The following is a 14,232-nucleotide window of genomic DNA, read 5'->3' as shown; positions in this document are numbered from 1 at the left end:
GGCAGCGGCTGAATTTGGGCTTACGCTGACTCGGCAGTCATTGAAAACATGCCAGCCGAATGTTACGGCAGCCCCTGGAAATTATCCCAACTTCATTGCGGGGGTTTGCAACCGCACGTAGAGATGGTGCAGAGGCAAGTGCTGCCACTCGCTGCCGTTTCTCCACTACAGCTGACCTCTCGACGCAGCACGGCTGCAGTGCCACGGGCAGGGCAGGCGCCGTCTCCACACACGTGCTCTGTCGCGTGGAGTGCTGAACACCATCCCCTCTGTTCGGCGAGACGTCTCGGGTTAGCAAACGAAATCCCAGAGCTTTCGCACTTACGTTTACATTATGACGACCAAGAGGCGAGCCTTGTTCAAAATGCTCGAATCGCTTCTTTGCTGGCTGAAGGTTCTCAAGGGAAAGGTGATTGATACACTACAGAAGGTCCCCCAGTGGTATGCACGACCACTTCCAGGCCCGTAACAGCAGCAGTGTTTATCCAGCTGGTTGGGCTCTCCCTCGCACAGACAGTGTGACCAGGAAGTTCGGAACTGAGCCATAACAACAATGAATTGCTAACAGGGGATTCAAAGAACTAAACAGCAGAAGGTTTAATTTGCTCTTTCGGAATGAGACGGGGAAAAAATGTGCAGGCGGGCCCCATTTTTTAGTGTCAATTTTGCCACATGGCAACGCAGCACCTTTTTGTCTGCATGGATACGTCCACAATCCGAGTGTACCTAGCGGTTCGAACGCACGCATGACAATCAGTTATTAGCAGGCGAATAATCTGATTCTGCACTAAATTTTGTCATCTCTTCATCAAGACTCGTGTCTGTTTTGTTCATGACATCATGAGCCAACCAGAGGTTGCCAAAATTGAGAGTGGCCGTGCTGCACCAGCGAATGTTTTGGCAGCGCGCAATTGAAATTCAACCACCCGGAAAGCCCCAGGGACCATCGAGATCAAATAAAAATTTGCCCAGTACGAAGGAACAGCTACCGTTGGTAACTCACTCAGCCACACTCCAGTCACAAATGACATGAAAAATGCAAGAAACATTGAAAAACTTTCCAATTCGGTGCCACAGCGATGTAATGTGGGCAGGAGTGAGACATAATGAGCCAGCACTAAAACATGGTCATGGGTGCGCTGACTGGCCATGAGCATTCGAGTGATGCGATGAACCAGGACCCCACCACAATCACTCAGCCAGGTTTCCGCGGCAGTGGCTGCCCACTGCACATGCAAGGTTCTGCGGCGTCACACGCAAATCGCTGGAAAGTGTGCGGGGGCCGCCACTGCTCCGTCTGTTCTCTTTAACCCTGCCACTATTTTTCTCGAAGGTTGCTGTAAGATGGGAATCATTGTTACGGGAACACAGCAGTCTTTTCATCAGTGAGCCAAACTCGCGCTCTGCCTTGGTGGCCCCCTTAAGAGGCCGATCGGTAGGAGAGAGGAGCGCATGCTTCAAGGAGCACATGCTCCAAGGAGGAGGCGCACCTCAAATCTCGTCTTGATGACCGTGACTGGCAGCAGCACCACACCGGCGATGGACCGAGCACTGGCACCCAGGAACATGGCCTGGCCGGGGCTCGGGCTGTCCAGGCTGCAGCAGAGCACGCACGCCCTGGCCTCACACACTGGTCATCGGGGGGGACAGGCACGGCACGGGGGGAGGAGCCAGTGTCAAGCTCGAAAGGGGGACAGAGTGGCCTTCACCCCCACCCAGCCCAATGCAGTGCACGTCTGCACGAGGCCAGCAACCACTGGACGGCCAATGGAGTCTTGCGCAAACACAGCGTCCTTCCTTTCTCCTGGACCACGGAAAGGCATAGTTTCACGCTAGATAAAGCTGCTGCGGAATGTGTGGCCTCTGAAAGTACTGCCACTCCACTAACGTCACACACTGGCCGAGGATACACTCGTCTACAGCAAGCAGATCACTGGTAGCATCAGCAGAAGCAAGGGTTCCGGGGAGAGGGAAAAAAAAGCGGGGCTTCATAGACCGCTCGGTATCAGATAACAGGGAATTGACAATGCATAGACTGCCAGCACACAGTTCGGGTAATTACTGCTGCTGCAACAGAGAGAATGCCCCTGATATTTCTATTCTTTGCAGCTGTAACTTGTACACTTATATTTGGCTCCTGAGAGAGAATCACTATCATTTATTTCACCATTTTTTGCAACAGTACAAAATGTTGCTGGGGTATAATTTGTATATTTGCAAGTGGAATAGTTATTTACACCTCACAAGAGCGCATAACATTACAGGTTGCCGTCACTTAACCACACTCCCAAGCATTACTCATTTATTCTCTTCATTCATTCTTTCACTCATGCTTTACATACCTAACTGCAGGGTATTTTCTCACTTCCTACATAGTCCTTTCCTCTTTACGAAAAATAAAAAAAAATTAAGCTCTGTTTTCAAGATTTCAGCAAATTATACCTGCAGTAAGAATACCTGTCAGTAAAACCATTCGTACGATTTATGTTCAAAAACTGAGGAGACCCCCAGCCCAGAGCAACAAGAAATCTGGCCCTCTTGGCTGCCGATTTCAAAGAAAACAAACAAGCGTAGTAATCTCCATTCGCCTGTAGTCACAGCAAAAGCAGACAGGGCACCACCCCCGTTCGACTGAGCACATTCCCTACGTGACTGCGCCCTATGCTGTGGCCGGCTGCCAGATACGTTTGGGCAAGCAAACAGCCGTGACTTGCGCATTTCCATTCTGTGCGGCAGATAAGGGCGGCTTGCGGGGAACGGGGCGTGTCAGAGACACAATCAGCAGGGAGTGCCTACGCTCTCCTTATCGCAGCTCACAACAATTGCCAGCAGTCACACGAGCGCCGCAGACGGACACTCGGCTCCTGGCAAGATGCCTGTAACCCCAAGCTGGTCTGCTAGCAGTTCGCAGTGTTTCCTTCTCGGCTGGGAAGCTCTACGGGTACGGCATGAAGATTCTTGCTCTGCTCTTGCTTTTGCAGGCACACAGCTGCTGCCCATTATTGCCCCACAAAAGCTCACTCTGCTCTGTGAAGCTTCCCTTGTTCGCCATTTTGATGACCCTAGAACATTTCACTATAAACGCAGATCCTTTCACCATCCAAACCAAGCTGAAAAAGTGGCACTAAGTGGAACTACAATAAAACAATTGCTGAATCATGGTCACACATAAAAATGAACAAAGCCCCAAGAGGGCCAACTGCAAGATATTCTGTATGTGACGGTAGAGAATCTGTCGATTAAGACGACAATCGTTGCACTAGCCACACTAATATAAATGATAACATGGGTGTCTCTACTGATAAGCCCAAACATGCAAGCAGCAGATATGAATTCCCAAATGCTGATCATGAATTTGTGTCATTAAAAAAATCAAATGGCCCCCACCTCCACAAGTATTATCACCCTGGGTGAAATTTGCAGCCTTTTATCTGTTTGGAGGACCCACAAACACTAGAAATCATCAGGTTTTTTTTTTGTTCCATTTTCTTTCTGTGACTATTGGGCTCCTCAATATCAAAGATGTATAATACAGGTTTTATGCGACATCTGCACTGGCAAGGATTTCTTTGGAACAGCTTGCTATTGCTTCTGGTTGTTTTGCACTGCTTTCAAAATTTTCCACATTAAAACTACCCAATTCTACATGGCCCTAAGAAAAGCGCAAAGCGGACATCAGCCCCACGGCTGTTTGCAATCAATGCAAACTATTTCATCGTATCCAGTACTGGCTCTTCAAAGTGGGACCAAAAAAAAGTTTAACAAATTGCATCCACACAAAATTAGCCCAACTCAAAAGGAGTGCCCTGCACAATGATATCGCTATCAGCAAACTTGTCTATGCTTAACCAAAGAGAAAATGCTAGTTTACGGTTGTCTCCCCGCACTGCCAAATCGTTCTGGTGGGCTTCCTAGTTTCTCTTCTGATTTCATCGAAAGGCCCAGTAAGTACACCCTGAATCCAAGAGCTGCAAGTGCTGGGCCACTTACTGGAGGCTGGTCTTGAGGAAATGAAGGGTGCAGAAATAGAGCCCGACTCCGGGAACACAGCGGACAATGGACTGCAAATGGCCAACAGGCAGGTCTGAGAAACATTGACTATAGCGTCGAGTACTCTGTACAGAAGTCAAGATTGGGCTACGCAGCACTGTCACATTAACAGAGTGCAATTTTGCACGCTTGAATTATACAAAGTGTGTAAAAAGTAGCAACAACTTGCACAATGAATGAGGCACACACTATGAACTGCCTCTGTTGACTACAGGCTGTCAGCTGCCACACATTACATTTCACAAATGCGCGTCCCAATTCCGGACAACAATCACGGTGTAAAAGCCAGTGAGCAAGACAAACGGGACAGAAATCAGATGTGTGTACGATGCAGTGCCATGCACTGACGTTCCCCGATATTTAAGAATTTATACGTGTTAAAGCCAGACAGGCACAGAAAGCACCCCCACTCAGACTCACACTCAAGTTTGTACTACCTCAAAATTAATTGAAATCAGCAGGCTGTGAAGACAAACAACTTGGGGCAACTTACAGGAACCGTGCCTTTCCAAAGACCGAAGACTTTCTCGTTCTTGATAACGTGAGCAATGTGCTTGAACATGCCGGCCCTCGAAGTCTCACTGCAGCGAGAGAAGAGCCCAGTGAAAGAGTTTAGCCCACGAAACTCTACGCAACCACCACAGTACAAAAAGGAAACTCTGGGAAAAGATGTGACAGAGGCACTCCATTTCATTTGTCCGAATTGTTGCAATGAGCACAGTAGGAAACACAGATTCCAGCCTTCTAATCACTTGACCATATGCTCCCTGGAAACTGCAACAGTTGCAATTGTTATCCGAGCACGGCTGATCCACAGCAGGTGACTGTGCTGGCATTGGAAGGTAGTGCAGTGCATGGCGGATATCTTTCCACCTGTACAGCCAGCCCCAACTCCTTTCACGGCAACAAGGCTGGGCAGACAGGATGCAGTGCGAGACCACTAGCCACATGCAGTGGTTGCAAAAGATCTTGGTTGCAAAACGGCACTTCTACACTAATTTAGGCAAGCACCAACAATGCACGTCAAGCACTGGCCACTCTAGCTGGTAAAGTCTTGAGCCACATCGTGCACCAGCTAAATATCACGTAAACAAGAGCACTGAAAAATTGTTGTTTACCTACACATGCTAAAGAAATTACCAGCTTCCTCATGGACATGGGATGCAGGCATTGTTGTGACACAAATAATGTCACGCGTTAAAGGCCATTATTCTGGCTTGGAGTTGGCTGCTTCTTTGCCTGGCCAGACCCAAGCAATTGCAATCACCTTCGGGGTAGGCCTGTTCATTCGGGAAGTATTGGCGAAGTGGTGTGTTAACGAATGCCGCAACGCACCCGGCTGCTGGCGGCTGCTGAAGCCTCGTCTTCAGCAAGTCCAGTGGCTGGAACAGCAGAGTCGAACACGTTCCGCTCAGCGAACCAGCCAGGAACGACTTCACCAGGGGCGACTGGAATCGCAACGAGGCACGCTGAGCAATTGCACATCTGCCTCAGCAGGAGAAGACGGCTTAGAGTGCACCGGCCCTTAAAAACGAAATTCGTCATAGCAAGCGCATTTCACGGTACCACCGTTAAAGCCACTTGCCCTGGGCGACACTTCCGGCTGTGTTCCCGGGTAAAAATAAATGTGCCCACAATACATAGCCAACTTAAGCGTGTCTGTCCTTTTCTGCTCACCCTGCATCCGGTGCGCGCACTTTTTTCGTCCCGAATTGGGACCGACTACCCTGCTTCCTGTTTTATTGCTACTTCGCAACCGCTGGCCCTCTCTTTCAATGACCAAATAAGCGTGCTTCCTTACTTAAAGCAGCGCCGAAACTCGGGGCGCTAGAAAAGCTGTTTAGCCAGCAAACAGCGGGTGCTAGCAGACGACGTTCGAGTGCGACACCGCATACAGCGACAGCTCTGGGCTATGCAATACCCCCGCCTAGAACCAGTTCAATGTCACGCAGACAACAGCGCATTAATAAACAGCTCGCACACCGGCAACCAATATAGTATCCGACGGACGTGGTAGAATCAGGTGCGCGATAAGCTTACGCTGATGATGACGTCCGCCATCGCCTTGCTTGTGCGGCCGGACTCCTCGGTGTCAGAATGGCTCATGGAGCCGCGACACCGGCAGGGCTTTTCAAGGCGAGATAGCGCTTATCGTCGTCGCGCGTCCCTCGTCACAGCTCAAAGTCGCACGCCTATTCGCCTGGAGGGTGGGGGACGTCGCTGCATCACCGATAGCACGCCAGACGACCGTCCAGACAGCAGTGGTCGCGCGGAAGAGGACGGGTACCGCACGTCGGGTGACGGCGCACTCGAGAGGGAACGGTGGCTGACGCGGTAGCAGCTGAAATTTCCGACGCAACGAGTTGCAGAGTGACGATGTTCGCGCTTTTCACCATGATCTCACAGAACAGGGATGATCTGAACGCTGCGCCGCTGCGCTGGCTGCGCTACATTTTCTCCCCTTTTTTTTCTTCTTCTCGTTTTTTGAAAGGGTCACAGCCTGCGTCTATGGCTACCGTAGTTTCGGATGTTAATCTTCTTGTACTTTTGGTCACCCACTCAAAAAAATTTAAAAGGGCTTGTTTTTTACATAAATTACGCTAATTTAGAATTTTTCTTCAAATACTTACCAAAGAAAGAGTCGTCGCAAAGATCTCCGACACGAACGCGATTCCGCGCAAAATTTGAAGGTTGGTGTTTTGGTCGCATGGTTAGATCAGTTAGATCACCATTCTTACGTTATGCTGTCCTTCCTGCTCTCTCTTGGCGCCGCTTTGCTTGTTTGGAGCTTATCGGCAGCGATGGTATGCGGCCTTGCAAGCAGACACCGCACTACGGCCAACAACGCGCGCACACTCCAAACACGTGTGTCGCCTGCTCTGGCGTCCCGGTGCCGTCTGTTGATAACCAATTCCGCAAGTGCGTCGTTGTCGCTTCTTTGCCGTTTACCGTGGGCAGGAAGTCTGCGTGAAGCCGCAGTGATGATTTCCTCGAGTCGCTTCCGTATAAACGTAAAAAGAAAAATTCTCACGGCACCTAAATAGGTCAGCTTACGTGCCTGACGATACTCACTCCTCTACTGCTAGATCATAATTCTGTCTCTTTCTCTTTCTTTGCTTTCGTTCTTTTTACTTTTGGCACAGATCACTTGGACCAGATTCATTTCTTTTCCTCACGTGGCGTAATGTTCAGGTTGGCTGGTTGGTTGGTTGGTTGGATCCTTAAATCATGGCGCGTACCCACGCGGGGTATAGGTAGGGTTGTCACCTTTCCCCCAAAAGAAAACCGGCCCTCCGTAATGGGGGGGGAGAGGGGGTATATAGAAGGTTGAATTTTTGTTGGAAAACAGACGCCACGGGCTTTTTGCCATGCAATGCCGGTGATTGTAGCGTTTTCCAAGTGAGAAATCAACATAAAATTTGCGCAGAAAGTGCTTAAGAGTGTCTAAAAAGGAAACCTAAACGTGATTTTCTGGAAACACGCGACGTATTTTCTTTGCTCACGTGTCTTTGCGCAGCTCATCGGCACATATGTATTGCCGTAGTCGCTGAATTGATGCTTACAAAACGCCAAAACGATCATAATCGTGGCACGATGGCCAAAAAACCGGCCAATGACGGCCGGTTTTAGGTATGGACCGGCAACCGGCCCGCTGTCTAAAAAACCGGTCGGGCCGGTCAAAAACCGGCAAGGTGGCAACCCTAGGTATTGGCCAAGAGGCTGCCTGTAATGATTAGGCTGTGACGCGGTTTATTCTAGAAAAAAAAAGTGAAGCACGAGAAAAATATTGAGAAAAAAAATCTTTGGATAGAACAGGATTGTCAGGGGAAAAAAATGCGAATGAAGACATGGCTGTCTAGCGGTGTATCCGGCCTGTCGCCGCAACAGATGAGTGAAAGGCGATCACATCTCTGTGGCAATATCCCAGGACGGAAGCACCCAGGGAAAGAATAAAGGTTGAAGATAACGGGAGATTCAGCCGATTAAATGTGTATTCAAGGTGCGTGCGTCGCATCGAGGAGCGTCACGCGGTACGCACTGTTCCAGAACTTTTACGTTTCCAATGCATAGTTTTGTGAATATTGTGGAGCGGGCACGTTAGCCCCTCCCAATTCCTGGCCAGTCCTCCAGCGAGTATGTTCCAAGAAGAAATGAACGCCAACAACAGTTGTTCTACCGCGGACAACGGGTGGAGCTGCAGTGATCTTCTTGGATGACTGCTAACGTTTGTAGTGTGTAATAATTGCAAGTTTTCCATGCAGTAAAAAAAGCGCAGTGGTAATGCATCGGGTTGCTACTTTGGAGATCCGTGTTGAAATTCCATCAGATCACACGCGTTTCTTCGTTTTCTTTTTTTTTTTTTTTTCAATTTTCTCGAATATAGTCCAACAACGACGGCTTGTCGCAGAATGGGGTACTTAATGATTTTGCCCTAACAACTGTCAAAATCACGTGTTCGCACCTCGAAATCAAAGTTCCTCTCGTTCAGTTTCTTATTGGGTTGATTGATTGATTGTGGGATTTAACGCGCCGACGCAACGCAGGCGATTAGGCGCGCCGTAGTGGAGGGCTCCGGATTAATTTTGACCACCTGGGGATCTTTATCGTGCGCCGAAATCTCGTACACACGGGCGTTTTTGCTTTTCGCCTCCATCAGAAAAGCGGCCGCCGCGGCCGGGAATCGAACCCGCGACCTCGCGCTCAGCAGCGTAACGCCTTAGCCACTGAGCCACCGCGGCGGGTTTCTTATGGGGTTGGCGACAGCCACAGAAATTACACAGACCGCTGGCAAATGCATCCTAGCGTGGGGGCGTTCGTTCACCTGCGGAATGCCCTGTACAACATCAGTGATCACTATCCGGATGGCGCATAAGACGACACTCCAAGTGCCGGTCGCGTTCACAGAGGGAGAGTGTGCGAGTTCCATAGCTCCATCGTGCACTCGGCCCTAAAGGCACATCCCGACGAGCGTAACAGCAACGGCCAGTGGCGGACCCCCGAAGGCAGCGCGTGTCACTTCCAGCCCTTTCCCATGACCCCGCTCAGAGGGTCACACTGGATCCGTGTCTGCCGACATCGGCGTGCACAAAGACGTGGTAAATCTCCCTGGGAACCGCCTCAGCTCGCTCCAAACGTCACAATACCCAAGCAACCACGTACGTCCGTGGGACGTCCGAAATACAGCCGAACATCCATTGCCCGGCTTGGACGGCCACTGTACGTCCATTATTGGATGTGGACATCCAGACACGGATGTACAAGCCAGCATGACATCCGCCAATGGACGTACAAAGTTATTACCAAGCATCAAATACTGGCTTAAATTAAATATAGAAGCGAAAACGAAAAAGCTACTTTGCTTTTCAATTAAAAAGAAGTTGTACGCCAACACCCCGACTTGTATATTGCAAGTTTCATCTGCATATTTTTAAAATTAAGACTATTTTTTTTTACTTTTTTGAAGCATGCTCGCCGTATCCAACGGTTATCTGTTTGGAGAAGGATGTATAAGAATGGACAACCGCTTACGAATCATGTGAAGCAAGTTCACTGTGTTCATGTATGCCTGTCTGCCCGGTAGTGTGTTGGCCTCGTGCACTGCAGTAACTTCTCGTTATGCGATTCTGGAAATTTTTACTGAACATCCAAAATACATCCGATTTCGCACGTCCGACTGGACGTACGGAAGTGTTAAATCCGGACGTCCCACGGACGTACATGGTACGTCACTCAGCACTAAAACGGACGTCATACGGACGTCCGCTAACGCCGGAATGGACGTACGGTGGCCGGCCGACGGACGTGCGGTGGTTGCTTGGGAGGGGCTTCATTTAGGTTCTTATGGCCGCTACACAATGCTCAGTATTCGTACCAAGTATTTTTAGCGTAAACGTAATAAAAGGTGCTATGACTAGTGCCCTGTACCTGCTTACATAGGACGGCTTATATTGCCCCGGGAAAAGTGTCTTCCCTGCAATTCATTTGTACTTAGAGGTGAGGCCGACTTTTAAAGGGACAGACAACCGATTTTCGTCGAGTATATATTCTCTATCCCGAATGAAAGGGCATCACTTAAAGCACCTTGATGAGAAACGGTTTTGCTGATAACGCCCTAGAACCTCTTAAATCGAAATTTTCAGATCTACGAGCCGTATGTGTCCCTCCCAAAAATAATGCTGGCAACCACGGCATAGAGTAGCTCGGTAACATACTTCTGTCTGTATGCGAAACGAAAAACGATATTTAAAAACTTGTCCCAGCTAAAAAAAGTTTGAATCGCAGGCTTTCCTGTTCCTTTATGTGTTTTTTTTTTTAATTCAACGGTCTATTTTAAGGTCCCTGAAAGAACTAAGGTAGCGCCAACTGCTCCCTCCTTCTCCGCTGCCCTCCTCTTTTTTCTCTCCCCTCACCCGCGGCGCCTCCGTCCCTTTAACTCCGCGGCGGGGCCGCCATATTTGTTGGCCACTTGAGAGCAGACGCCCTCGCTACGCTTCAGGGCGCTCGCTGCAGTTTGCTCTTGTTTTCGCGCCGAAATCGCTCTTTGGTAGCATTTATAGGATTTCTAGAGCCCCGTTTTACCAACAGGCACTGAGTGATAGTGTTTTGTTTTATATTTTTGTCTACAAGGGGATATTTGCGGGGCGGATGCCGCTGGCGCATACGCACAGCGCGGTTTTTGTTTACGTGTGCGGCATTCTGTAACACCTCAGGATAGCTCGTGAATGCGAAAGGATCGAGCGTGGACATTTCAAACTGCTCTGTTACGGTAGTTCCGTTCTTGCATTCGCGTGACTGTGGTTGTGCAGTCACTGCACAGAGGTCTTGCGCACGGTTCGCGGCAGTATACAGTGCGCTTCATTCGCAAATGCCGTAGTTCGAGCGCTGCGCTGGCGTCCTTGCACTCGCCTTTCTTGCGATAATTGTGTATCCTCAGCGGCGTTCACTCTGCGCCCGCTTTTACTAACGACCTACAGCCTACCTTAATTACGCGCAGTTTAGAGTGCTTTGCCGTTTTTGTAGAAATGTTTCCTTCACCTTCATGTCGTTATAGGCTGCTGTGAGTAGACTAAAAACATACACATGCTGTTGTGCGTGTGTGCACGTACAGCGACGTGAAAAGCCCCTGCTTCCCCGACTTCGCAGCCGGATACACTAAACTACACTCGCGGCCGTACGTTCATGTGCGAACCTAGTGAAAAACGCAGACTTGTAATTCTGGGAATACGCGCCAGAGAAGACTGCGATCAATCGATCGGGTAAACTGAAATTACAGTCCCTCTAGGTACAAATTATGTAACTAGTTACTGCAGTTAATTAATCATGCAATACGTTTTTTCACCGGGCGCGGTCGTTTACAGCCGTTATTAATGGAGGCGCCTGGACAGAATTGTTTTGTGCTGGGATATATTCTGGCAGATTTGTACATTGCACTAACACAGGGATACACCCGAAAGAAATTCGAAAGAGGACCAATGTCACGATGATTATCAAGAGAAAACAATAAATCACAAAAATGATTTGGTGCCAGCAAATAGATATTTTATTGGAACAAACGTCCGTAATGACGTCGTGCAGGTGGCTTGTGCTGCTGACGTGGCTTCCCGTGAGAAAAAATGTTGGGAGTGGCATTTGGGTTTAGTTTTTTTAACGCCAAGCTTCTCCCATATCCGTTGCTCAAATTGATCCGTGAAATAATCCTATTGAGAAGGGAAAAGAAATGTCGCCACCGAGTTTGAGATGCGCCACAAACACTCCGCAAATATAGGCAATAATGCATTGCAGAAGGGAGTTAGTGACTGTTCTACCGTAGCATGGTCAAATTCGTGTTCGCGCATCTGCTCAGTGCCGCGTCCGCTCAACTCGCTACACTAAACCCGTTTAGCAAGCGCTTTGCTGGACAAAAATACGTCTGCTGAAAATAATATAGTCGCCCAGTGTGTTTTGGTTCAAATCGCAATGACTGGATACGCTGCGCCATTGACTACTAAGATGAAGTAAGCGCGCACACTGCAAATGTACGGCATCACGTGTAATGCAAACGTAAGTCGTAATTAACGTTCCTCTGTGCATACACGGAAGAAAGGGCGTACAGCCGTTACGGTGCGAATATGCATTTGAAGTGCTCATTCAAACGTGCGCGAATTTAATAAAGCGATAACAGAAATTGCGCATCAAACGTACGTCAACGGCGCGGTCACTATATTAGCTGACCTTAAATTGTTTTACCTAGCCGCAATTTTTTTTTTCTCGCAACAGCCTCAATTTGCGCCGCACCGACCAAGCCCATATTACGCAGCAAATCACTCCGATGTCATAACAACGGGATTATAATACCACCCGGGTAGCTAACACACAAAACATGACTTCACGCCAAAAAGAGCGTACACGCACTCGGAACGCACACGATACATGGTCAGACGCAAGCTGCCGTCGGCCAAAACAAGCATGAATTCAGGTGAACAATTCTCGCGTCACGAAACCCTTACGACAACTGACTGAACATGCTACGCCGCTGATATTGATGCTGGAAGTTAAAGGGACACTGAAGTGATATGTAAACATTGCGGGATTACTAGCGCAAATTGTAGTCCGGAGTCCCCAGGCCATGTTTCGACCACTCTAGGCGCGTTTACGCGATTTTATTTAGTAGAAAAACTAATTCGAAAATGCTGTCCTCCTCTCTTTACGCTCGCCCATTTTCTGTGGCGTTTTCGTGTGACGTCAGGAGGGGATGAGGTGGCAATTGGCTGGCTGCGTAACTGCACGGCTCCCCGGCCTTCAGACAGAGTCAGTCGGCCCAGCGTTTCGTCCGCCGGCCGCCGGCGGGTCGTCGCAATCAAGGAGGTTAAAAAAAATTGCTTGGTCGCGAAGCCAGGACACGTTTGTGAATGGAAGAATGTGCCTTTCTTTACTTGGTTTGTTTGTACACTGTGTCTAGCTCCAAGTCAAGGTCGCTTCACACAGGCGCTGCACAAGCGCACATGCGACGCTTCGCTGACTGGTACGCCAGTAGGAAAATATAAGGCCTCTTGAAGGCGGGAGAAGAGTCAGCGAAGTTAATATAGGTACTAAATAAATAAAATCAACTGATATTTTTACCGTACAGCGTAAAACTAGGGCGCGGGAAGTACTTTTTTGCGCTGGGCGAACAACAGCGGTCAGCAGCACGACTACGCATCTGCGAACGCTTTTCCGTCTACGAAATGCAATTGCTAGACGTGAGCTACTGTGGAAACTCGGGCGACGCTTACTGCACGAGCGCAGTACAACAAATAGTCACCTAAGCTGCTTGAAATGCCAAAACTAAATAAAAGTGTAAACCGGCTGTGGAATATATACCCTATATTAGAAAGAACTTCGGATCCGGCTTCGTGGCCGAGTGGGCTGAGGCGTTATGTAGCTCACCGCAAAAGTTTTGCAAGTCATGAGTTCGAATCCCCGCGGGTACGTGCTTTTTTTTTTTGTAAGTTAACTTTTATGTTTTCCGCCGATGTTTTCTATATTGAGTTCACCTTTTTTTGGGCCGCAACGTTCATGTCTACACGAACTAGTTCACAAAACACGCGCAGGCTGGCACTGGCGCGCTAGCGAGTTCTCGTTGGCGTGCTGTTGCCATAAGCACCGACTGCTTGCAGGCAGTGGGCACAGGCCAGAATGAACAGACCCTTGGCCTGGTGCGAACACGCTTTTTACGATACAGGCATGAGGGAGGCAAGCTCCAATTATGGGGGAAAAGCGCATGACATTTGGGCGTCTGCGGGTACGCGGAGGGCGTTCATGCACTGCGTAGGTCTCGGCTAGTGAATGCTACGACTACAAGCCGTCCTGGGAGGCTTATCTTGTGCATTTTACAGCCGCCAACATGGCAGAAGCGTGGTACGATGATTACTGAGATATTGAGAATGCCCATCCAACAACGCCATTGGTTATGTTTTACAGAACCGAAACCGAAACCGAAACTTGTTTGATTGCTAACCTTGGGCATCGTCCAATCACGGCGCCCCTCCTCTCAACGTCACAGCCTTAGTTGGTGCGGCCGCCGCAAACCGCGCATGGTAGTTTTTCTTCTTTCGCGCTTTGTAAAATAATTACCGATTTGTCAACCGGATAAACGATGAAAAGTGTGCTAATTTGAGCCAGTCTACGCAGTGCAAGCAAAAACGGGAGCTTGACAAATTCACT

General features: G+C 49.0%; 1 protein-coding gene across 3 annotated transcripts in view; it reads right to left on the bottom strand.

Annotated features, from left to right (window-relative positions):
• Positions 1–6,483, bottom strand: part of LOC144137755 (mitochondrial glycine transporter A-like) — a 34,830-nt gene extending 28,347 nt beyond the window's left edge. The window contains exons 1-5 of one of the 3 annotated variants that reach the window (XM_077669698.1): positions 6,091–6,483; positions 5,318–5,498; positions 4,544–4,631; positions 3,991–4,061; positions 1,491–1,630 (exon numbers count right to left, since the gene is read on the bottom strand). In XM_077669698.1, the coding sequence (XP_077525824.1) occupies positions 1,491–1,630; positions 3,991–4,061; positions 4,544–4,631; positions 5,318–5,498; positions 6,091–6,156 (546 nt within the window). In that variant the 5' untranslated portion in view covers positions 6,157–6,483. The remainder of the gene's footprint in view (positions 1–1,490; positions 1,631–3,990; positions 4,062–4,543; positions 4,632–5,317; positions 5,499–6,090) is intronic. The other 2 variants (XM_077669696.1, XM_077669699.1) reach the window with 2 other exon arrangements.
• Positions 6,484–14,232: the final 7,749 nt, after the last annotated feature.

The sequence above is a fragment of the Haemaphysalis longicornis genome, unplaced genomic scaffold, assembly GCF_048455015.1.
Source record: "Haemaphysalis longicornis isolate Haplotype H1 unplaced genomic scaffold, Haemaphysalis longicornis Haplotype H1 scaffold_5, whole genome shotgun sequence".
Classification (NCBI taxonomy): Eukaryota; Metazoa; Arthropoda; class Arachnida; order Ixodida; family Ixodidae; genus Haemaphysalis; species Haemaphysalis longicornis.
Note: the sequence above shows the minus strand (reverse complement) of the source record. Positions and strands in the feature narration are given on the sequence as shown.